We start from the raw sequence: 26,527 nt of genomic DNA on the forward strand, positions 1-26,527 counted from the left end.
ACAGCAAAAAAACAACAAAAAAAATCCCTTGCAAATGGCTTTGAAGTTGACAGCTGAGGATGTTTGTACTGTTTCTGGCTGCAAAATAAAGAGCTTCTGAGATTTTGTGGCCTGTCTTTAACATAAATTACACAACAACTATTTATCTAAATAAGCAAACATTACCCTTTCCTCTGCTTTAGAACAATGTCTATTCTTATTAAAGAATCATAGTTCTGAATAAAAGAAGAATCACCCAAACTGGATTTCACATGTTTTCAAGGTACATTCAGATGTAGCAAATTTGGTTTTTTGTTCCTCAGCAGTCGTAGACTAAGCCATTCAGGGAAATTACAACTCTTGGGTATATGAAAGCAATTTGTGAGCCAAGGGAGATAAAAGAGAAATGAAAGACCTCCTTCATAGGCTTCACTGCTACAGAAAGATACAATCTTGTCCAAATAATGGGTAGTATCCAACAATATTTTTGTGTTAACACAAATTACATTGTTATATTGTAGGAGAGCTCTAGCACAACACCAATAGCATTAGTTTACCCAACAAGTTCGACAGGAAACCTGTTGCACAAGCTAATGCCATTTGAGTTGTGCTGGAGATCCCTTATGCTAGCGCATTGTAATTTGCGTTAATGCAATGTCATTGTTAGACACTGCCCACTGGATACTGCTGCTGGATGTTGTACATACTGCAACTTCACAAAGCATTATAATGTAGGTGTAGCTTGCCCTTGCAACATTTTTCAGTGCCACTGGGCATGTGGGTTTAGTCCCAGGTAATGACTGCTACAATTATACAAATATGCATAAAATTATTGATTATTTATTTATTTATTATTGCATTTATATCCCACCTTTTTTCCTCCAAGGATCCCAAGGCGGCATACATAATCCTCCTCCTCCTCTCCATGTTATCCTCACGACAACAACCCTGTGAGGTGGGTTGGGCTGAGAGTCTGTGACTGGCCCAAAGTCACCCAGTGGGTTTCCATGGCTGAGTGGGGACTAGAACCCAGATCTCCCGACTCCCAGTCCAACACTACACCACACTGGCTGCAATACTAAATACACTTGATTTAGGCTACAATCCAAAATAGGCAGACTTGCAAATGTCTTGTTTTCTGGAGCAGGGAGGTGGAACTTGAATGATGCAAAGGCTGGCAGCATTTGGATGTCACTTTAAGCCATGATATTTTATTTTATTTTTGCAATTTTGTTTATGGATGAATTAGAAACTCACAGTAGCTTATTTTGAAAACAAACTACTGTTATCCCACACACAATCAAACAAATAAGCTAGTGTGTGTAATTTGAGTCAGCCCCCCTGTCCTGCTGCAGTCCGCCCACCCCAGCAATGATGCTGTTACACCAACTGACAACATCAAAGCAGCCTGCTTTAACCTTCCACAATATCCCAATGATTCAGCATTTCCAGCATCACCCCAAGAAGGGGTGTGCGGCTCTAAAACACTAAAAGTATGCAGGATTGGGACCAAACACAAAGAAAAAGGACAACCCTGTACAGCTGCTGCCACCCAACTGAGACCGTGTTTGACAATTGTAGAGACGGCAGAACACACTGCTAGACTTAGGGTGGGGGCGGGCGGAAAGCGCAGTCAGCTGTTAGGCAGATCGTGGAAACTGAGATCTGCCAATTGGAGGAGAGCAGCGGCAGCAGTTTTGACTGCTCTCACACAAGGCAGGATCTACACTACTGCTTTAAAGCGCTTTATAACAGTTTTGACAACTGTTGGGGCCCAGGACACACTCCATATGTAGTTGTCAAAACTGTAATAAAGCGCTTTAAAGCAGTAGTGTAGATCCGGACCTACTAGTGTCTCTGTAGGCGACCAAAATAAACCACTATAATCACCACACAACACGACAACTCATGATGGGTTAAATAACCCACTCTGCAAACTGTGGATTATCAGAGTTATTTTGGCTAAATGAGCCATCATTAGTTAAAAAACTCATGACAGAAGACACTATAACCCACAAGGCTTATTTAACCCATTGTGAGTGATTGTGACATCTGAAGCCAATGACTGCCAATGCAATTGAAAGTCTGCTTATTCAGAAATAAATCCCACTGTGTTCAGTGTGGCTTAGTCCCAGGAAAGTGTATTTAGGACTGACTTCTTCTAGCCTGTCCCCAAAAGCTTCTTTGCCATGTCAGGAGCCTTTCAGGCAATTGCCTAGTCAGAAGCAGTGGAAGAGTCTTCCAGGTACTGCTTCTTCCTCTAGACAAGAGGTATGTAGAAAGTCATCTAATAGGCTGGAAATTCCTGCCAATGTCTGTCCGTGGTCTAAATTCTCCAATGTATGGAACAGAAACAATGCGAAATTTATTTATTTCTAGAGTTATTTATTTTCCATTGCACTTGGCAGAAGCTTCCATCCCACTAGATGACTATTTGCACTTCCTGGAAAGAGGAAGAAGTGTCATGCAGGAGTACCGAAGCCATGAGCTTGGGGCAGCTACAGAGCTGCCTGCCACAAGCAAAGGGTTCTGTATCATATGCATGCATCACACTCTGTATCATATGCAAGCACCAAACTTTGTGTTGTAGGGACTCTGCAGTTGTTTATTCACACACCTGGCCCATTCATGGGCAGGGGGGTTGTCTGGACAGTTGAGCTGCCAAGGGTGGGACTGGGGCTGGACGGACCATAGGATACTGGTGATCCCAGCCTCTGTCCTCCCATCAGAATATACCCCCTTTTTTCATTTCCCCAAAATCACGTCTGTGACTTCAGGAAGTAGCCACCATGGTTCTTTTCCATGGTGGCTACGAAAGAGTGGGGGAGGGGGAGGAAACAGAACCCAAAGGAGTGTCTATGACTTTGGAAGGGAGATCATGGGGCTGCTCTGTTAACATGATTCAAACATTATATTATATAGACAATTCTAATGGCATACCTATAAAAAAAGGAAATAAAATAAAATAACATGCCCGTCCCTTCCACTGCACTGCAAATTGTTGACACGCTAATTAATTTTAGCAACCAAAAGAAATGTGCATGATATGCCGACAACCGCTCATCTATTTCAACAGAGTTCAACTCTCTTCCACAAAGGGTTGTTGGGGCACCTTCAGTTTTGCTGTCACTACTTATTAGTTCCATTTCACACTGAGATATATACCGTATTACAATGACAGATATGTATCCTTTCTGATATGCTTGCTTGGGATAATCACCTGAAAAACATGAATTACAACTTTGACACTGGCAAGCTTGCCTAATGTTGTATTTGCAATTGGCATACATTTGTTTTTTACTAATGAAGATGGAACAGAAAATTTTCCTTAGGGGGGAAAAAGCCCTCTGAAATTCCCCACCCCACATCAATAATAATAATAATAATAATAATAATAATTTATTTATTTATTTGTTACCCGCCACTCCCTCTGGATCAAGGTGGGATACAACACAAATGCAAACACCATAAGAACATATAACTAATTAAAACATTTAAAACTAATACATTATTAAAAGCAGCACATTATTAAAAAGGCATCTTAAAATTCAGCTGGAAGAGATCAGTCTTCATGGCTTTCTTAAATTCTAGAATACTGTTAAGTTGACGAATCTCTCCAGACAAGCCATTCCACAAACTGGGAGCGGCAGAAGAAAAGGTCTTGTGGGTCAGTGGTCCCCAACCTTTTTGGCACCAGGGACCGGTTTCGTGGAAGACAATTTTTCCACGGACCGGGGTGGTGGTGGTGGTGGTTGAGGGGTTAGGGAGGCGCCAAGGGGTGGGCCGCCCCTTTCCTTGCCAGCCGCAGCCACCCTCCCTCCCTCCTCCTCCCACCAAGCATCAGCCCAAGCTGCAACCTGCTCTGCGTTCAGAGTGCCGACGGTGCCATGTGCCTCCAGCCCATCCACGCACAAGGCCCGCTCCTGCCTGCAAGCAATGGCGGTGGCCAGGGTCATGCCCGCCTGGTCCCCGAGAGGGAGGAACAGAGCTGCAGCAGTCTCCCCACCCTCGCTGCCGCACCCGGAAGCTGCTCTCCCACAGCAGCTCTGAGAGATGCTGGAGGGGGGTGGGCGGGCGGGGGTGGCTTTGCTTCGGCTGGGTGGGCACCCAGCTGAAGCAAAGCCAGGATGCTGGTGCAGGCAGGTGGCTTTGGAATGGCATGCCTGGAAGTTGCTCTCCCAGAGTGGCTTCTGGCCAGGAGTGCTGTTCCGAAGCCCCCCACCCCCACCCCAGCGTCCTAGCTTCGCTTTGACTGGGCAGGCAAGATGGCGCCCCATGCCCAGGTACACTGGGATGGGGTGGGGTGGGTGGGTGAAAGCAGCTCACCTGCGCAGCCCGGTTCCTAACAGGCCACCGACCGAGACCGGTTCACGGACCGGAGGTTGGGGACCCCTGCTCTGGGTAATAGTTGTCAGCTTTGTTTTTGTAAATTCTTCTCAAAGGACCTGAGTGTGCCTGTAATCGGTACAGGCAGATGCTACAAAAGAGGGCAGTGGCACCAGCAGCTGCCATTGTCAAAACAAAAAATGTGCTGAAGCAACACTATGTCACTGTGGGATATTGCAAGTAGCTAAAATTGCAGCACCTGCCCAATGCTCATCAGAATGCTGGAAGAGGGGGACTTTCAGCAACAGCAACAGAGGGCGACTGGCAGGTGCCACAAGATGCCACCTGTTCATGTCGGACCTGTCTCAAAGATATATCCCATGAAAAATGGGTGAGATAACTACCAGTGTTACAGTAACAGATGGTCCCCAGTCTATTGATCATGTTCTAGCCTGACGGATACTCTTCTAGATGTGCAATCTTGAGGAATGTCAAGGAGATACCATGCAAAGGAAGGTCTCATGGATAACTGAAATAATATGCTTCACAAAGAAAGAAGAAACTCTTAGTTGAAAATGTTATGCACATTTTTTTTTGGCAGGGAAACTGATGAGAAAGGTTTCCCTAGAGATGAAAGCAAATGCTGTCCAACCTAAATCCTCAGTTTCAAAGAATTAGCACAGTCATTGAGCTAGGTATTCTTTCAGCAGATGACAGCGTGTTGTACAAAAATTCACACCCTTCAAATGCATCTCTTGTATGGAATCTATCTCGGTAACTCAAGACTGTAGAAACATTTAGGGGAACTTATCACTAAGTTAGAGTACATCTTTGTGGAGGTGGACTTGCTTCCAAATTGTAGATAAAATGTCAGAGGGATAATGACAATAAAATAGTAATTTCTACCCTGGAAAAGGGATAGTGCAAGCTGTACTCAAGGATTTCTTGATCAGTTCGATGTGAAAATGGTAGCTCAGAAAGAGGCAACATGAGTAACATGCAATTCCAGATAGGAAAATTCCCTGCCTTCTTCAAAAACAGTAACTTTGGGCTCAATACTATGTGATCTGCCAGACTTATGAGTATTCTATGTCAAATGGGGGACGCATGGCACCTCAAACTGCATTTAAGCTAAGCGGGTGTCTTTTGCCCAGCTAGTGGAGGCTTTGCAGAAGGGGAGGGGAGGAGACTGGGGTGGCCATAGGATTCGTCATATGGATTCTAACCTGGGCTCCTCCCCTCTTCTTCCCCGGGAATGCATTCTCTCTAAGCCAGCAAGGAAAGGGGAGAGGCTCTGATGTCGGAAGAGCAAGAGACACTGTCTAGGGGGCATAGGATTGCTCTCACCGACATTCTATGACATATCTGAGATTTAAGGCTCTTTCTTTCTCAGATATTCACTGCCTAGGCAAAAACGCAAACATCTAAAATGGTTCCTGTTGGGAATTAGTACTGAAGGATGGACTGGAATACTAAGGAAAGAGACAGCAGCAGGCCAGAAATTCTTCACAAAGTAGAAAATTGGAAGACTGTATTGCATAATAATGCTCCTTGGCACTCAGAGTTCGAAATCTCTAGAAGTGATTAGAACAACAAATCTCTACAGAAAACAAGGAACCTGAAGCTTTTCAGAATACAAATGAGGAGTTCTAGTCCCCGGGTCTCCAATTTTGTGGAGGACACAGTACAGTTTAATTTTAGAGTTCAATGCAATGAGGGAGTTAATGGAACTGCAGACAGATTTGGAAAACCTTCTTTAATAAAGGGAAAGAACTCTTTTATATTCAAAACCTCTCTTTAACACCCAAATAATACTGGAACCAAACAAGCAAATTACACCCCTTCCACGTGACTTATTTTTCCAAATTCAAGAAATATCCAGCCAGCTATGGAAAAAGAGTCTGTGAGGAGAATGAAAGAGTTGATAAGCGAGACATCTAAATTTAGTGAAGCTGAGACAACTACACACTTGCAACGGCAGGCATTTATTCAAACAAAAATGGTTTACACTGACATTCTATACATGCCTACTTAGAGGGAAATCCCACTGAGTTCAGCTCTTACTTCCAGATACAAGTATGTATAGAATTACAGCTTCATATACATTAACAATTATGGCAGAATATTTAAAGCATCCCCTCCTTGCATGGTTCCCTCCAGACACATTGGACTACATCTCACATCATCCACACCAAGAACGGATATTGGAGAAGGCTAATCTAGAGAATGGGCAGTGAACATAAGAGTCCTAGGAAATGAACGCAGTTTCCTAGGATACTCTAAGGACACTTTAGAATTAAGATTTCCATGGCAGGAGCATAGAGCCTGTTGCTGCTTCTTTTTTCACTAAGGTGGGAGGGGGGCTCTAGACAGAACTTAGGGGGTTGCGCTTATTGCACACCTGATTTACAGGAAGATGCCTACAAAACTCAGGTGGGTACAGAGGGGCAACTTAACTGGTGAGATTCAGAGCTCTATCAGACGAACATTTTATTGCACACTCTTTACTGGGCAGTCATGGATTTTCACCAGTCCCTCTCACAATGTTGTCTGTCACCCGCACACCTCCCGCCCCTTCTAGCCTTCTTTGCATGACCAAAAAATCACACACCCTTAACTCCAACTTATCTTTTGAGGCGGAACTTGCCGCTATCTCCTGCTGTGTGCAGGAGAAGCAGTGCGATCAAAACAACCCACTGAATGGGCCATGTGTACGTTGTTTACTTCCTCTTTCCTCTCCCTTGAGAATAAGGAAGTAATGTGGGACAAACATGCAGGCGACAGTAAGGAAACACAATTTCCGCCTGTGTGATGACACTCTCATACTACCAGGTACGAGTGAATCTACATTGTTTAGAGACTCTTATTTAATTTTCACCTTAATAATGAATTTCAGCAAGTAGCACATTTCTGATGTCAATTTTGTCTGGGAAATTACCCATCTCATGCTTGTGACATGGCCTTGCTATCTACCATGCAAATAAGATCATTATTGTTACTAAGAGGCTGTGGAACCACTTGTTAAAGAGAACAGTTGAAGGTTAAGTGCAATAAGCCTATAAGTATGATCTTTGGAACCCAGCCCACATGTCATAAGTGGTCTCTTGTGGGTGAGGACATAAATGCAAAAAAAATTATTTGCGAGCCTCGTTTCTTCAGACAAAAACATTCATGGAAGTGTCATCTTCTTCCAACCAAACTGAAAGTCTCTAGAACAGCTCATGTAGCTTAGAAGACGAAATCACTTAAGGACTTTCATATGAAATTCTCTTACAAATGGCATGTCAAGCTGAAGAATGAAGAACAGTGAAATACAATACCTACAATTGCTACAGAAAATGATTTAATTCTTTGCTAGGCCCATCCCAGAAATCCTTGCAGGTTATGTGAAGGCTGAAGTAGGCTTTGCTCCTATTAAAAAAAAAAAAAAAAACACCCAACAATTTTATCATAATTATTATAGTGCAGTATTTCAAGTGTGACTGTCAAGATGAGAACTCCCTTGCCAGTTTTGGAACAGATCAAAACTGGTCAGGAAAATAGTTGCTTTTCTTGTTGAAAAAGTAAGATGAAGGAATACCTGCTTAGCTTTAACAATGCAAGAGAAGATGTATCATGAGAGCATCATATGTCCTCACATCTTCCTGAGAAGGGAGGAATGATGAGTTAGGGCAGAGCCAAACAGGAACTCACCTGATGCACAGCTAACCCTGGCAATCCAGATGCTTGAAGATATTAATCTATGCTCATCTCTCAGCAGTACATATGGCAGATTGAGGCTAGCCTATTACAAGAATGGGATGGACTGTGCAATCTGTAAAACTGGCTTCCAAGTGACTGAACACAGAGATATCTCAGAAGAATATAGAGCTGAGTCTACCCATCTCCCCCAGCAAACATCTTATTTTTCTTGCTTAGTGCTAAACCTTTGGATGAAACAGGATGCTGGAGCAGAGACAGAGCTTTATTTGTGTCAACAACCCAATTCCAAAAGCATTAAATCTGATTTGAGTAAGGATAATGGATTTAATTGAGACTTGCTTAAGCACAATTGGCAGTGCAGCTTAGTTGAGAGTGTTCTACCCTTAAAAATAATTTTAAATGAATAAATAAAAGACAAGAAAAATAGTTCAGTCATGGTTTGAGGTGTTTAGATCTAGCTGTCCTGCCCATCCCATAATCTCTTTGTCCCACTACTTCACTCTCTTTCCCAGGTTGCAAGTACCTATCAATATGCAGATGACAATTGAAGTCTGCAATACCAGTCTTACAAACAAGTCTATAGAAGCTACTGAAGGGCAGGGGAAAGAGCAAGAGAGACAGAATTGCACACCCAAAAGCTTCCCTGCCTGATAGTAATTCTTACTCACCACAGGCAATTAAGTATGGCTATTTGCACGCCTGTGTAGTTATGTCTCAGTGTCCTGCAGTTCGCTGCATTCTGCAAACTGAACAGAGGGAGGAAGGGTGATTTAATACAGGGCAGTTCCCCTATGTTAAAATATGTGATAAATCCCCAGGTAAATGTACCAGTGGAAACACTAAGTTGGCATCAGTCATAATTGGGATGTGCTCTCGCCAATCTGCTTGGATAATTCAAATGAAAATTTAAGCAACAGAAAGCAATTTTCACCATTAGACAACTATCAAAACAACAAACCTCCAAGGTCTACAGCTATTCTTCTAAGCAGCTGCGTTTACAGTACCCTAGTGCCAAAACAATCAAAACCTTTCCATGACTTCTGCACCACTAATACTGCGGTTTTCCCTACAGAATATTTTACTTACACCTCTTTATTGTTGCCAAATGATTTACAACAGCATTTGCTGGGTTTTTTATTGCCCAAACAGATGCCTATTACATTGTGTGTGTGTTTCTAGCATATTTTCTAATGTGCATACTTGGTAAACAGTAATCTGTGTGTGTGTGTGTGTGTGTGTGTGTGTGTGTGTGTGTGTGCGCCTCTCCTCTAAAAAAGCCAGGGTGCTTGTAGAAGGGAGGGGGTTGCTGTAATACATTTTGTTTCACCAAGATAGCACAGTGCAAATAAGAACATAAAACAGACGACACGCTTTGTTGGGTCAGACTAAGAGGTCTAGCACTTCAATGGCTGGCAGCCAGGCAGCCAGCCAGCCAGTGACCCAAGGGGCTCACAACTGGGAGATGATGGAGCCAGCCATCACCCATTACTCATTTCCACCCTCTTTTAGTTAAAAGTAAACTTCCTTCCACATTGTTTTATCTGTCTGATGGTTAAGAGCCATCGATAGAAACATATTTTATAAATAAGACTTAACTATTTAAAAGTCATATAAACCATTGGTGATGAGATAAAGGATCTACACCCTGCCCGTGTCCTGTAACCATCATGGATACCCAGTAGTTTTGGGATTTGGGAATTAAAGCCTTGGAATATTGTTTCATCATTACCTCCATAATCATTCATAAAAAAAAAAAGGCCAGAAGACAAGGCGTTCTCACCTTGGTCCAAACTCCACAAAGCCAGGAAATTGGAAGCTAAGGTTGATGCCTGATCTGACATGCCCCGTGATCAGTCATGATGTTGTGTGCTATGTCACAAATTGTGCTTGCTTACAACTTACATTCCATGCACCCACACTTTACTTGGGTCTTTCAGTCCATTCCATTCATTCATAGTTTATTGTGTCTTAGCAAATTGCCATTATACACAAAGCAGCAAAAGGAGAAGGGGGGAATCTATACAATTTAGAACTCTACTAATACACCATTAAGAGTTGAATAATTTCCCACACAGCCTTTGAACTTTATGGCACATATTTATAGAGGATTCACAAGAAATTTAGACGTTCTAAAAGATACATACTTCTCAACATCAGACAATAGGAAACAAGCCTTAACAAGGGGCCTTCCTTTCAATGGTTTTAACAGTGGATGGATATATTTGGTTCTAAGATCATTATAAATAGAGCATTCTAGCAGTATGTGAATAGTATCCAATTGACACAGAATTGCACCCGCATACTCTTTCCTTCTTATGCCAACCCACCCAATCTGCCAATGGGAGAACATTTAACCTTGCCCGAGTGAAGGCTACCCTCATTTTAACATTTTGCAAGTCTACCAGGTATTTTGGAAAAGATAAATACAAAGGAATAAAGGAAGCATGTAAGTTATTGGATTGGCAAGTCTTGATCTCAGCCACCTGAGATTGCATCTCAGTATCCTTGAGCCTTTGGAGCAGTAATACTTTACCACTATCATAACCTTGAGTTAAAAGGAAAGAGATTTAAAATCCCAACTTCATGGCAACCAATTACATTTTATGCTTCCATACGTTTTGGCCCATCTCTTCCAAAACCATCAGAAGAAATTCTGATATCTGCTTTAAAATGATTTTTAACCAGAAAAGCAGGGCTAGTCTAAGAGCTTCAGCTTTTATTGTCCTTACACCCAGTTCTGCATGGACCAAATCTAATTTTGTAGAAATGGGAACTGCCAGGAGTCTACGCAAAAAAATATTTTGAGCTCTTTCTAATGGATGGAAGTTGGTCATAGCCCACAGTTGTGCTCCATATAGCAATTCTGGCAGAACCCTGGTCTTGTACAATTCTAGAGTGGGCTGAACCAGATTGCCACCTTTTGTACAATAGAATCGTAATAGTTCATTTAAAGTTCTACCAGCTAACCAGGTACTTGATTGAGCCTGCGAAGACCATGTGCCTGTCCACTGAAAAACCACACCAAGATACTTAAAAGAAAATACTTGCTCCAATTTATTCCCATCAAGTAACCAATTATGGATTTTCTTAGATTTACCAAATATCATGACTTTTGTTTTTTGGTAATTGATAGAGAGCAGCTCATAAAATGAACTGGTTCAACTATCTGCACAGGCCCAACTGAATGTAAGAAATCAGGATTGCATCATCTGCATAGAGGAGGATGGAATATTTCTGATTTCCCATTTTAACTGGAAAATAGTGGTCACCTCTTAAGAACCCAACTACAACATTTATAAATAAATTGAAGAGAAGGGAAGCAAGTAGACACTCTTGTCTTACCCCTTTTGTGACTGGTACAGAGTCAGATAAATGTCCTCCATCAATTCTAACTTGCAAGGATGTTCCAGGACATAAGGTCATTATACATGTTAGAAGCTGCGTGTCAATGCCCATAGATTGTAATTTGTTCCAATGGCATTCTCAAGAAACAGAATCGAAAGCAGCTTTCAAATCAATAAAAGCCACATAAACATGCTTTACAATTCCGGCCAGTTATTTATCAATGATATACTTCAGCATAAAGCAATTATCTAGATTTGACCGACCCGGGCAAAAGCCAGCCTGTTCTGGAGCTAACAAAGCATGATCTTCCACCCAATCTTCCAGTTTATCAAGAAGAGACCTTGCATAAATCTTCCCTGGAACATCTAATAAACTAATTGGCCTATAATTTGCCAGAATTTACTTGGGTTCTTTTGCAAGAGTGCAAGGCCTAGTTCCTTCCACTGTTCCTCATAACAGGTCCTCTTTTCTCGTTGATTAATCTTTTATACCTTTTGCGCATTTCTTAAAATTGAAGGGGGATTATACTGGTACAATATGATCTTATAACTTTTCCCATCTGCCTTTTTAGATTCCTGCAGTCTTTGTCAAACCATGCATTACCCCTTTTGATTTGATAATTTTCTGAAATTTTAAGAAAAATGGTCTGAGGGGATTTATTAGTTGTCCATATAATTGATTAGCTAATCCAATAATGGACACTTGGAGCAGATCATTTCTTAATCTCAAGAACTGTTCTGAATAAAGCCTCTGTTCCAAATCTGTTTGCAGCAAGGGATTCCATTTAATCTACTAGTCTGTTAATAGTGCTTGCTCAAAATTTAAGTGAGTGTCAAAATTTATAGTAACACTGTTAGACCACTGCAAAGAAAATCTAAGTGGCTGGTGGTCACTACCAGCTACTGAATCTACTAAGAAAAATAAAAATAAAAATAAAAATAAAAATAAAAATAAAAAATAAAAATAAAAATAAAAATAAAAATCAAAAAGGTTAAGAAATCATTACATAATCCACAATACTTGCATCAAAATTACTTAGGTAATAAACTCTCCTTCTGAATTATCTAATTGGGAGCCATTAATTAATATTAAACTTAGTTTTATTGCTAATGCAAGAATGATAAGGGCAAAATCATAAATCTTCATCTCTTTGGATTTCCAGTTTTCCAAGACTTCCCATAGCTCGACTGGACTTCCTAGAGCCTTAGCAATGGCCTGGTTAGTTGGACCTTTACATCCATTAAAATCACCAGCTACCATCAGCGGGACTCAAGGGAATTTGTACTCGAGCTCACCTAAGTAATTTTCTAACTTATTCCAACAGTCCACATCATAATATGGTGAGCTTTTAGGAGGAACATAGATATTAACAAAAATATAAGAATGCATGGTATTTTTAATAAAGACGGCCATGGCACATGAGACCAACCCTTTAAGCTGAATGATTGAGGCCTGAAAAGAAGTAGATATTAGTATAGCCAATTTTCCCTTTGGTCTACCACCCTTGGAGGAAGAGAATGCGGGCATTGAATAAGCCACGTATCCAGGTAACCAGATTTCCTGCATTAATCAGGTTTCTTGAAACAACAGAATTTGGACATTATTTACTGTATGTAATGTAAAAAACAATTATCCTCTAGTTTGTTCCTCCAACCAGCCAGGTTCCAAGACAAGCAGAAAACTCCAGCTTTTAATTGTATTGGTTATCATTGTTGTGTGAGAGCTTCCATTTCAATGTCCTTCTCTGAGGTTATTATTGGCCCATTCTCTAATAGATGAGGATTATGTTGCGGTTGATGTATGAGGAACCTCAAAGGAAATCAAATCATGCTGGCTCATAGTGTTGACAATCCTATCTGGTTTGGATTGTGTAATCAATGGTGCCACTGAATCTAGGTCCAACTCGGGCCTGCTCTGCACAATTAATTTTTCTCTTAGGATGCCCAGTCTATGTATGAAAGCGTTTTGCTCAGTCTGGGGCAACAGATTAAATGAACCTATTGATTGCTCTTCTTCAATTATCCTAGAATTATTAAGTGGGTCTTGAGAGCAATTCTTCTTAGAGGTAGTCATCGATACAGGATGTAGCTGAGTACCCTGATGTTCATTACTGAGAGATATCAAGGGTATGTCTTTTGAAGTTCAATTTTCAGTCAAGAGGGATGACCCAAGATAATATCTCCGCAAACCCTGGGGATTATTTAGAGTCAAAAGTGGTTTCCTCATTGTATCCAGAAATACTCGATTAGGTAGCATGCCTAACCTGGCCAAAAATCCTTTCCTCTTCAATAGAAGAGATGGAATTCTGTCTGATCTAAATGCTAGAATGTATTTTGCATTTGAGGAGGGGCATACAAAACTTTAATGAATGAAAGCTCAATTTCCTTTGTTGGTAAATGTAATAAAGTGCAAAGATGTTTCAAAGCACAGGTTGTTGTGTTCCACAAAAAAAGTGCATTCTCTATAGGGATAAACAGGGCTACCTTATTAACCTGAAGAAGTAGATTTGGATCCACAGAGGAACTCTTTTGAACTATGGAAGGTTGGGAAGATAGGACAACTTCTTTATTATTTGGTATTTTAATATCATCCTGTTTCTAAGTAGTTGGCTTAGGGAGGGAAGTAGAGCGTTCGCTTTTTATAACAGATATAAGAGTATCTACATTATTTGAAATTCTTTTAACCTATTTATAAATATGTTTAACTGTTTTGGCCACCAAATTATATTGCTCTGGTAGAAGTGCACTATCACTAAGAAAAGTAATGGAGTTATTAATATTCTCATGTCTGCTCCCACTTTCATGATTATTAATAGTGATATTTCCAGTATGTGGTCACTGGAGCTCCAAACTTTCAGTTTCTAAAACATCAAATCTATTAAAGGTAGGAATTTTAGGTTTACTATCATCTGATATCAACCTATAAGGTCTAAAAAGCTCATCAATTTTAAGCTGTTTGGTATGAGGGGGAGATGATTGATTACAATTACTTCAGGAATGCTTCTGGAACCCATTTCATTTAACATTCAAGTAACAATTAAAATACACAAACCTAAGCATATATGTACATGTAACACTAGACCCCCAGAAATATATATATATAATCTTTACCAAATACTTTAACCCAAAATCTATTATTTTGTCTAGAGCCTGTCTGTCACAAATGAAATAAACTCGCAAAATTATTATTAATTATTATTATTATTTATTTATTTATTTATATAGCACCATCAATGTACATGGTGCTGTACAGAGTAAAACAATAAATAGCAAGACCCTGCCACAAAGGCTTACATTCTAATAAAATCATCATAAAACAAGAAATATTGTTATTACATGAATGAGACAGACCAGTTCAGCCTTAAATTCCTGATACCATAGGCCTATGTAACATTTGACTCTAAGAAACGGTGTAATAATTCAAAGGTCCCGAAGAAAACCTCAAACAGAAGCTCAAAACTAAGGTAAGCAGATGTTCTTTTTATTTTTCTCCAAAATCCTTGAGGCCTCTTCAGGTACACTTCTTTCCACCCCACAGACTGAACTTTGTCAAAAGAGTCTCAGGGCTTTCTGATAACCCCCTCCTAAGCAATGTTCTCTTCTCTACCAAAGTATAAACTCACTTTTGGGTAGCAACCCACACTCATCAAACCTCGATTCCAAAGCATCAACCACTTGACCTGCTTCCAGGGAGCAAAGAATAGCTCTAAAGAGTCCTCCTTTGGATCCTGGTGTCTTAAGAGCCCTGACTCCACAGAGGTCCTTTCTCTTCAACTATTTAACAAATCAGGACATCAATATGGAATTCTGAGCCTCTATTCACTGTCTCTTCTCTACAGGTCCCAGTAGGTAGGGTTGTGAGCCAGAACGGAGGAGTGGGGATGTGTGTGAAACTTTACACAGCTTGAATTGTAAGTAAACCAGGAAGCAACAACAATTTCTTCTTCAGGTCTTTTAAGTTCCTTGACCTCTCTATTGCTCAAGTTTTGAAAAAAATAAAGTTTAATAATAATAAGAAGAAGAAGAAGAAGAAGAAGAAGAAGAAGAAGAAGAAGAAGAAGAAGAAAGAATAAACAATGGTGACAACAGGACCCAAATGGCTCCGCAGCTTGGAAATAAAACATAAAACACAAGCAGCTGAAAGTATATGAAAACGTCGAAGCAAAAGGCGACTCCCTCTATAAATGTGGGCTCACAGCAGCTAAAACGGATAAAAACCCAACGTGCTAATTAATCCACAGAAAAGGGGTAAGACAAAACTTTCTGATAAAATGTGACTGCTTACAGCAATACAGCCAAATGCAGGTATTTGGGGCAATTAAAACACTTCAAACAAGTATTTAAAATAATAAAAACTAAAACAGGTTGCGGAGCTCAAACCAAAACCGTTTCCCTCCTTCTTTCACTCCCAAATCCAGATTGGGAGGACTGTTTCTGAGCAGAGATGCATAGGACCGCACTGTTTTAGTTTAGCGACATAATATATATAGCTTATATAGCTTGGCACCTACATTATATGCTTTTAGACGCCAGGTGAAGACCTTTTTATTCTTCCAACATTTTAACAATCTATAAATTTTAAATAACATGGTTTTAAATTTGTAATTTTGCATTGCTGCTGTTTTTATCTGGTTGAGCTTTTATATTGTATTTTATATTATGGTTTTATACTGTTGTTTTATACTTTGAATGGTTTTAATTTTTCTGAACCGCCCAGAGAGCTCCAGCTATTGGGCGGTATAGAAATGTAATAAATAAATAAATAAATAAATTATATCTGCAGATATGACTTGCTTTATATTTCATTTATATATTCATACATATCATTTATATCTATGGATCTATACCTATCTATATTTCTTTAGATATATGCATAGTTATGTATGTGGACTCGTCAGGTAGTTAGGTGAATATGTTAAACTTAACCATGTTAAGTTTAACTTAACCTGAAATTCCCTCTACTGGAAACAGCAGAAAGTGAGCTGGTGGTGATATAGAGTAAAAAGAAAAAAGAAAACGTCCTTGTAATGCTGCTTCCCCAACTCTTGAAATGCGCAGCTGCAAAGGAGTGAATGGGCGAATAGGCGGCTCTACGATATACTGATAATGTGCTTCTGTGCAATTGTTGCAGTGGGATTTTTTTTCTAAAGTGCCAATAGCCCCCTCAATTTTCCCGCCTTTGGGTGTCAGTACACAGGGTTTTGAAGGAGATTGGGTGCCTCATGAGTAAGGGAGGCTGCATATGAAGTTTGGTCCCAATTTTGCAACTCTGAAAGGATTTATTTGTGCTATCCCATTCTGGATGTTCCCTGGATTTCCCCACCTCTTGCTGTGAAGTGTTGTCCCAATCCTGCAAGCCCCCAAGGCTTTGTGGCTTCCACCATTTTTGGTGCACACAGGATGTTTACTCCTGTGTTGGTAATTGCACAGGGGGTTGATGTTGGATCGGGTGACTCCCAATTGCAAACATCTAGCACTTTAGAGGTAAAATAGCAACACTGCTTGGGTGGAAGGACTGCAGCAGGACAGGGGGCAGAGGGGTAAGTGACATTACATACAGAACTTAATAAGCTACTCACAGCAGCTTATTAGACCATTCATGTGGTGGATGATAATAGACTATTTCAAAAGGTAAGCTACTGTGCATAGCTTATTAACCCATCATGGGCTATCATGATGTCCAAACATGACAAAAGTAACTGAGCAAGCCTAGCAGAGCCAATGTGGAAGGGCAAATCATATATTCCAATCCCAAATCCTACCAGTAAGCTGGCCTGACCTAGATAGGACCAACTGGATTGCTCTGGCTGGATCAAGCCAACACCTTTTCTGTATAAATTCAATACCCATTCACTTGCAAACCAAAGGTATGGTATACAATCACATTTGGAGACACCAACAACCTCTAGCCCTAGGCAAGAGAACCTTAGATAATGGTCAACGTACCATCGTATTTTGAATATCCAGCTTTTCCCACATGTCCCTTTCAGATGTTCAATCACCTCTGTTCCCCTTTATATCTCTATCATTTCTCCAAGTCCTCATTTGTCCTTCAACCAACCGATGAACAAAAATATTTTCTATTATTAATAAAAACAAGAATAATCAAATGCAAGCAAGCAAGCTTGAAGGAAAGCGCGACGCCACCACTTCGCTCACCAGGCTTTGACATGCACACCTCCCTCAGTTTAAGCACCACTACTTAAATACCTGAGGAAGGGGTAAAAAGAAACCAATAACCCTTCCCTTATAGCAGAGGGAAAAGGTAAGGAGGTTTGGACAAGGCTTTTCTGTGAATAAAGTGGGTTGAAGGTTTAATGTAATGTGTTTATTTATGAACCGATAGAGCAGGAGACACAGCTAAACTGACACGTGGTTTTGCAGTAGTAAAATAAAGAACATGTTTATTGTTGTTTACAGTTCTTAGTTCCTTCAAATTCTATTCAAATCCTGCCTATTCTTAAGAATTCTAGTAATAACAATTCCAATAATAACAATCTTTAGTCCCTAGGATCTTATTTCTACTCACTCTTGACACAATTCATGACAAGAACACACACAGCTAAACACATCTACCCTCCAAAACCCAACCGCCAACTGAACAACCAGAACCACTCAGCTCCCCCATATATATACTCCTCCCCCACTTTCCACAGCATCACCAGCCACACCCACTCAATCCAACATTCCTTACTCTCTAGACATACCCTCCAGACATACCTAAGGGAATAGAAATGTGGGTAATGCCACAGAAAGACATAACAGAAAAAGCAACACAAACGCACACTGCTCCAAGCCATTTAAGCTGGGGTGACACACCCACCCACCCTGATAAAGAGCTATAAGCAAAGGATGCCCCTACCTGCCTAGCTGAAAATGTCCCAAAATTATCAGTGGGAATAGGCCCTGTTCCAAGCACCCTCCCATTTGAAATCTCAGGAGAGCTCTCCAGTCTTGTGTAAGAATTCCTTGTGAGTCTCTTGTGTGCCTGCACCTGCACCTGACACCAATGAAGACCCACTCATAATAAAAGTAAATAGACAAGGTTTTGTTACACTGATGGTTAGTACAAAATGAGCAATTTTAATGAAGCACAAGTGTATTCTAGAAACACGCTGATTGTGTAGGATCTATTAATACAAGCCCCTAGAGGTTTAATACACACTGCATTAGGTAATAGAAGATTGCTACTTGTTAGCTTGTAATTCTAGCAACGGAAATGTATTTCCTCCCCCAAATCATCATCCTATCATGCCTTTTGCTGGACATGGGATATTTAGGAGTTACATAACAGCCACAATAGAATGGCTGCCCATTATATGTCATTCAATTAAAAGTTATTAAATTGATGATGAATGCTATAGGCCCGACCTGTTCCATTACCACTTTGAGCCTCAGCACTGTGGTAAGTTTAAGCCATTTACAATATAGCACAATAAGATTTAGAATCCATTTTGTCGGTTCTTGGTTCTATTAACAGCTTGAAACAAAGGACAGGAGAACAAAGGGAAAAGAGGATAAATTTGGAGATCTTAAGCATCCAGCTCACTACAGAACATGTTTGCTAATTTTACAATATATAACTCAGAAGAAATTGTTGTTCTCTTGCAGCACAGTTTAATGAGACTTGTTTGCATGTCAGTGTGTTTAGGGTTACAGTCTTAGTTGCAGAGGGAGTTTTAGAAGGTAGACAGAAGACTTACAGTATCAAGTAAGTATTGAAAACCTTAGTACATTTTGGTCTATAAAACCCTTTTCCAGGGAGAAATCTCAAGATAAGACAACACTCATTACAATTATTATCAAAAAGAAAATAAAAGATTAACCAGATACGCACTTCAAATGAGTATTTCACAAGAATACTCAATAGTTAGTTATAACTAGACCTTCCCAAAGTGCACTCAGTGAGCTTCATGGCTGAGTGAGGACTAGAACCCAGATCTCCTGAGTCCCAGACCAACACTCTAACCACTACACCACATTGGCTATCTTGGGTTGCTTGGTCAGCCAGCCTAGAACAACACACTCTCCCCCTTACCATATTGTTTTTTTTCCTCTAGGGCAATATAAAACCAGTCTCCACTGCTGCTGCAAATCTTCCTCCTTAAGAGTTGCAGCCACTCTCCTCTCGTTGGCCATGCTTTCTCCCCAATACATGCCATCCTCCAAGGCTCAGAGAGTAGCCATGCCAGTGCTGCCACAGAGACATATTTGGGACAAATTGAAGCCCATCTTCAGCCACAGGACATTTTCAGGAACACTATACCATGAGTCTTCATGTGGGCCTTTTCTATCAATACAATGCAACATTGCTGGTGAGCATTCAAAGTAACTAGTTTCAGCCTTTGCCTCTGGCTGACGCAAATTAACCATGGATCAGTCCTTCAATAGCAGAAACACTGTTAAGGGGGTTGTACATGCCACGCCTCCATATGAAATGCATGTCGTATCAAGACCCAGGACAGATTACCTGGGTCTACAAAGAATGCAAATGAAATCATCTCTGGAGCTTATCCAAACAGCATTTTAACAGTGGCTCTTATGAGTAGACGTATGGAAAAAGATACCTATAGAAGAAGAAGCCATCCAGCACTGAAGAATTCTGGCACAAGTGTGCAAAATAATGGTCACACTACAGTCAACCCCATCTAAAAATCGGACCAACACTGGCCGCGAAAAGGTGCAACATTGGATCAGATAGCCAATTCCCCTCCCTTTCCCAAATGCCCCACACAGACAAGCCCTTAAGCTCCTTACCACAGAAATTATTATTAATGTGCATGGTACTTTATAAAGCAACAAGGACAGCAGTGATAGGAGAGCCACAAGGCACGAAAGTGAGCAAGTAGAATACAATGAATACTGCATTCCATTTACAACTGGCAGGAGAGAGATGCTACAGCAAGTCCTTCAGGAAAGATACAGGAAGGCCTCAACTTCCCCAGTGACATACTCTCTAAATTCATCATTGTTGGGTATAGTGCAACTAAAGAGTTGCCTCCTTCCCAAAGGACCACTATGTTATGCAATCTTTCTTCATTAAATATTTCTTATCAGTGAAGACTGACAGTTTCTATGGCAATGTTACCAAAATTTCCCCAAGAGCGATAATATTTCTATGAAAATATGTACACACTAGTCATACATACTAGTCATCCACATAAGTGGTAATGTCACAGCAAAAACAAAAAATGGATTTACCTAATTGGCTCAGTCTTTTGCAATTCAGAACTGTGAACAATCTTTCATTCTCTTTTTAAGATGCCAGCTGAATATTTACAACATTATTTATAACAGTGCCATAAATAAAATACCAACCACAGTATGTAGGAAGTAAAATTTAAGTTTTTCTAACTCTGTTTATTCAAGGCAAGATTCTCCAGATCAAGGATCCAACCCTGACTGTCAGCCAGCAGAATGGAAAACGCTGGTGGAACAGTTTTCCCATTACCCTGTGCAGCATATGTTGAGTTTTAATTAACCCCAGATCTATCTTAAGTTGTTTTTAAATGGAACTTGTCTTTGAGAATCATCACGTGGAGGAAAATCACATTTGCTTACCGTCGCTTCTCTGCCTACACGTTTGTCCCTCATTACATTCTCTTTCGAAAGAGGAAGTAAACAATGTACACATGGCCCATTCAGTGGGCCGTTTTGATCCCACTGCTTCCCCTGCACACAGCAGGAGATAGCGGCAACTTCCACCTTTAAAAATAAGTCGGGACTTACTGGGGGGGGGGATTGTCACGCTAATAAGGCTAGATGGCATGTGGGAGGCATGTGGAAGGCAGATGACATCATGAGAGGGACTGTGAAAATCCGTGAGTGCCCAGTAACAAGCATACAATAAAACGCTCATCTGATGGAGCTCTTTGTATGTTGTCTGTTTTGATGTTTTTAAATTTTGTGTATCAATTTTTAATGTTTAATGTTTTAATCTTTTGTAAACTGCCCAGAGAACTTTGGTTATGGGGCAGTATAGAAATGTAATAAATAATTAATAATAAGTAATCCCATCTGCCATATGTGCTCCATAAGTTTAGGAGATCCTCTGAAGCAGATTTCAAAAGTGCATAGCAGACAAGGAAGAGGGGAGCAAGGGGAAGTCTTCTCATGTGACACTGAATTTAAGCCATGGTTCACAATCCATGCTTTCCAAATTCTGCTCCTATCTCTCATCAACAGAAGGCATAAAAAAAGTCTTTGGGAGTGAATAATACGCAATGATGCTATACCAGGGGCACACAACCTGGTTGCCGCCAGCTGTTTTGGGCTACAGCTCCCATAAGACTTAGCTAGCATGGCCAATTATGGGAAGTGGTGTAATGAAGTCAGGGCTTCCCAGGCCCGATCTACACTAAGCAGGATACAACACTTTAAAAACGCTTTGAAAACTGTGTATGTAATGTGTCCTGGGCTTGAACAGTTGTCAAAATCATTATAAACCATTATAAGCAATAGTGTAGATCCTGCCCCAGATTCCTAAGTTCAAGATAGAGCATGCAACAGATAATACATCAGAGGGGAAAAGCAGGTGTATACAAGACACCACCATAGACATTTATGAAGTTTGGGTTATCTTTCCATGACCATATGAAAATGATGGAAAAAGTCAAGTTATGACTTAATTACCCAAACTGGGAATTTGACTAACAGATGAGTCCCATGTAGACAGATCATAGCATCTGAAGGTCTTCTGTTTCAGGGCTTTGGACAGTTTGTCCAAAAATCTGATCTTCAATTAATGACAGATGGACAATTTTAAGAAATTAAATGCTGCATGCTTTTAATGTAATAGTGTACAAACATCTGTGATCTTCGGAAAGTGTAGCTTTGTTGTTTATTGAAACATTATTTAATCAAAAACGCCCCAAAACTGGCACAGAATTCATGAAAACACATCGCTACCACAAACACAATATAGCTTAAGGAGTCTGAGCATTCATAAAAGCATCTGAAATTAGTAGTGTACTTTTTTCTTCAGCTTTCATTTCCCAATACTCAGTTTTAATGATGCAGTCAGAACTATTTGTGCACTTTTTACAACTTAAGTGGCTTGCTGACCATAAAACAGTAGGAGTGCGTGAACCATGTTGGCTTCCCTTAGAAAACATTCTTCTGGTTAACGACAAATCAATCTGCTTTCATCTCTTTGATATTCCTAGTCCCCTACACAATAAGAAGTTATACTCAAGGGACATAGAACTGGTTCTCCTCTGTTCTCTTTTGCCCCTCTTCCTCATGATACCTAGCATGAGAGGGGGAGCATTTTGGACACAAGAGCCAAATTCAAGCCTTGGGAAGTGTCAGGGTCCATTCCAAATGTAGACAGAGCTAAAAGCGAGGGAGCAGAGCTACATTCACAGTGGGCGGAGCCAAAGGAACAAAACCATTTTTGTTCTTTTATCCATCTACCTTCTTTTTCCAAACATATTGGCCTCCCTTAGAAATGGCTCTTCTAATTTGCTTTTATCTCTTCAATACTCTTGCTCCCTTATACAATGGAAACTTAGACTTATGAGAAACAGAGCTTCTGGTGCAGCTACTCTTCCTTATAATGGGTTCTATGCAATGGAATTGGTCCCCTGACAAGAGCAATTCCATCAGTGGAACTGGGAGGGGGCCAAAACACTCTGGGGAGATTCTTAAGCAGCACAGAAGGCTGCAGATGTGAAGAGAGAGGGGTTTCTGACAATGGATTTTAACCCCTTATCTAACTGAACATAATGAATGATACAATAATGTCATGAGGCGTTCGCAAATTTTGGCTGTCCTTGGTAGCCATGCCAAGATGTATGATTGCAAGAACCCTGAACATGATCTGGGTCAACCCCTTGCTCTTTTCCCCAGCAATAAGCTTGGGGCTGGAAATCACTCTGCTTCTGAGGTGCTCAGAGTGTCTCTTCTATCCCCAAGGCTTAGACTTGTCACACTCGTCATATTCACCAGATGGAGGGGGACACTTGCCATAGCAAGTGTGGCAAATAGAATTGCGCACCTTTGATCATCATGTGGTGCACTGCCCAAACTTGAGCAAACAATGATAAGGTTGGATCACACATATAGATGTCATCTAGTTGTGTTCATGTAGACCATCCTTCCCTGACAAAGTACCCTCCAGATCTTTTGGGTCAACTCCCATCACCCCAAGGCTACATGCCCAATGATCAGAAAAGCTGGGAGCTGTGTTACAAAACACCTGGAGAAGACCTGGTTGGGGAAGGGTGACCTAGACATTATGAAGAAGACAGGGAGAAGATATAAAATGGAGAGGAGGAGGAGGAGGATGTACACCGCCTTGGGTTTATTGGAGGGGGGAAAAGGCGGGATATAAATGCAATAATAATAATAATATGAAATGGTGGCAGGTCCATATCACTCAAAATATATGTTAGACCCTTATGAATGGTCACAGAACAAATCTAGTCTAGTATTTTGCTTTCAGTAGCCTTGGTTTATTTCCTAGTAATGTGCAACAACCAACATGTAAAATGAGTCGGGAGACTTAAATGGGTGGGGAGACTTAAATCACTCAGATTTTCCAGCAGTCAAATATTAAGGAAGGCCCAGAGAATCATATTGTACTGCCTCAAAAATTTGTTACGTATCATGGTACATTTACATTCTGCTGACTGGTCTTATAAAGAAAAGAAAAGAAAAGAAAAGAGCTATAGCACTGGACTTCAAAGTTGCCCCTTAAGCTATATTCTTATATACACCAGGAAGTAAGCTCCAGGATTATTTCTGAGTAGAAATATATAGGATTGTGTTGACAGTTACATAGTTTAATTGCATGACACTTGGTTTGTTTTGAAACTGCTGCATTTTTAGGAGAGTTTTAGGACAATAATTTGGTTTTCCATCTTGCTTTATTTATTGCTTGGTAATGACATATGTCATTCAATCAGAGAGGAATCTATGTGGATTTCAGAGAATACACATTAAACTCCTCATAGTGTCACCAAATTATGATTTCACCATGCTAACTTTCAACCTTTATCAATGGTAAAAAGATTCCACCATAACACAAAATCCATAGGATATTTAGTTAAAACATAAAAAAGAAATCAAATGGAAGAAAATTTCAAAGGAGAACACTCAAATTCATCAGGCAACTGCAGGGAAAGTGTGCAAAGAGCATTTGTTCTTAAAAGACAATTATGACAGATATATTTTCTTGTAAATGTATTTTAATAAAAATATAAACACTTTGAACAGAAACTTATAAGTGACCCAGTGAAAGGTAGGGAATACCTGATGTTGAAGGACAGCTGTAGCTAAGTAGATGTGTACCTGATCCACCCCTGGATGGAAAACCACGAGAGCAGGATGTGTTTTGAGAGAGAAACAGACAGAAAGACAGACAGAGAGATGGAAGCTTGAAAATTGACTGTTTAATTTTGAGAACATTTCTAATAACAAGGGCAGAACAGAAGTTCCCATAAATTGCCTTGATTTAATGTCATGATTCACCAGCAGCACAATGTGGAACAAATAAACAGTGATGTTTGGAAGTGCATCACAATCTGAACAATCTATATAAACTTCATTATTTTACATAATAAAAACAAAATAATTATTGAGTATTAGACATCTCAACCAATAAAGGGGCACGTGACACAGCAGTAGCAGCACTTAGCAAGGATGCTGTGCTTCAGACAGCATACATTGGCAGAGAATCACTACTCGCAGTTTAACCTTTTCCTCCAAATAGGGAAGTCAACCTAGGACAATACATGAGGGATATATAAAAAGCTGGTAGTCTCCAGAGTGAGTTAAAGGGTTTATGGGATCAGACTGTCTTCAGATATACAATGTGGGAAGAGGAACAAAATACACAAGAGGGTTACAGAGGTGTGTGTCCATAGTAATGTGTACAGACAAGGGAGAACAGAGGTTCAATAAGAGCACTAACAGACTTTTGCAGTGTGTGTGTGTGTGTGTGTGTGTATGTGTGCACATATATATCCCAAACTCAAAAATTCTTTACATGGGTAAGCAAGACCGGTGTGTGTACACATACAGGCAAATTTACACCGAATATACTTGTGCGCACACGTATGCACACACCATGTACTTGAAAGGGCAACAGGTGTGAACAGTCATAAGTGGCATATATGGGTGCGAATGGTTGAGGCGGAGGCACCAAAATAAGAATTCTGTAAACCGCTTCAAGGAGCTCAAAATCTAACAGGTTGACAAAAACCTAAGAACATTAATCCAGAAGTAGTAATGCAAACGCACATGCACCAGAAAGTATGTGCCGTACATAGAAAGATTCCTCAGAGCTACAAGACAGCTCTCAATACATAAGAACTGGTTTCGTGCACCTTAGAGTCGTATTTGCAGGGGGATGGATCAGTTACACCTATGATTTCTTGTCAAGTAACTGCAATAGGTACAGCACCATGTACATTGATGGTGCTGTATAAATAAATAATAATAGTAGTATCAAACAACTCAACAACAGCATCTCCCTTATTTCTAGGAATCTCTCAGCGCTGAAACACCAGGGAAAGAGCAGCCCTCCTTTCACCTCCCTCTCCGCTTTCCGGGCATACAAAGCACAAGAGCTTCACCTCGCCTACTCACCTGTCATCGTTCTGCCATCCCTGATCTCCCAGCAACAAATCCCGGAACCTGTACCTGGGAGGAAGCGGAGGGACTTCACTCTCCACGTCCACCATCCTGCCGGCGAGAGGGGAAGAGGCAGCGCTCCTCACAAGGGGCGGCAGCAGGAGCAAGGAGAAGCAGACAAGGCGGCGGCCAAAGCACTGCTGAGAGGAGGAGGAGGAGGGAGGCAGGGAGGGAGGGAGCGAGAGAGATGCTAGCAGGCTCTCGCTCTTCCCCGAGGTGAGCCTGCAAATCCGCTGCACCTGCCGGGAAAGTTTTCTCCCCCTTCCTTGCAACCTCTATCGCAACAGGAGGCAGCGCGGGCGGGCGGGTGTGAGTGTGTGTGTGTATGTGCGCGCGCGCGCGCGCCGCAGCCGACGGGGCAGCGCCTCCAGATGCACGCGCGGCGGCGGCGGCGGCGGCGGCTCCCTCAGCCTGCCGGGCTCGACAACAAAGGACTCCTCGCACCCATCCTTCCCATCCATGCAAATGCCGTTTGGAGCTGCCGCTGACGGCTCAGCCAATCACTTTTGGCCGTCAGGAGCACAATAAGGTGACGCGCC

General features: G+C 40.9%; 1 protein-coding gene across 3 annotated transcripts in view; it reads right to left on the bottom strand.

Moving 5' to 3' along the window:
- Nucleotides 1-26,038, bottom strand: part of KCNT2 (potassium sodium-activated channel subfamily T member 2) — a 276,721-nt gene extending 250,683 nt beyond the window's left edge. For all 3 annotated transcript variants that reach the window (XM_063117320.1, XM_063117311.1, XM_063117301.1), the window contains exon 1: nucleotides 25,944-26,038. In XM_063117320.1, the coding sequence (XP_062973390.1) occupies nucleotides 25,944-26,038 (95 nt within the window). The remainder of the gene's footprint in view (nucleotides 1-25,943) is intronic.
- Nucleotides 26,039-26,527: the final 489 nt, after the last annotated feature.

The sequence above is a fragment of the Elgaria multicarinata genome, chromosome 1 (genome assembly GCF_023053635.1).
Source record: "Elgaria multicarinata webbii isolate HBS135686 ecotype San Diego chromosome 1, rElgMul1.1.pri, whole genome shotgun sequence".
In the NCBI taxonomy this organism is placed as follows: domain Eukaryota; kingdom Metazoa; phylum Chordata; class Lepidosauria; order Squamata; family Anguidae; genus Elgaria; species Elgaria multicarinata.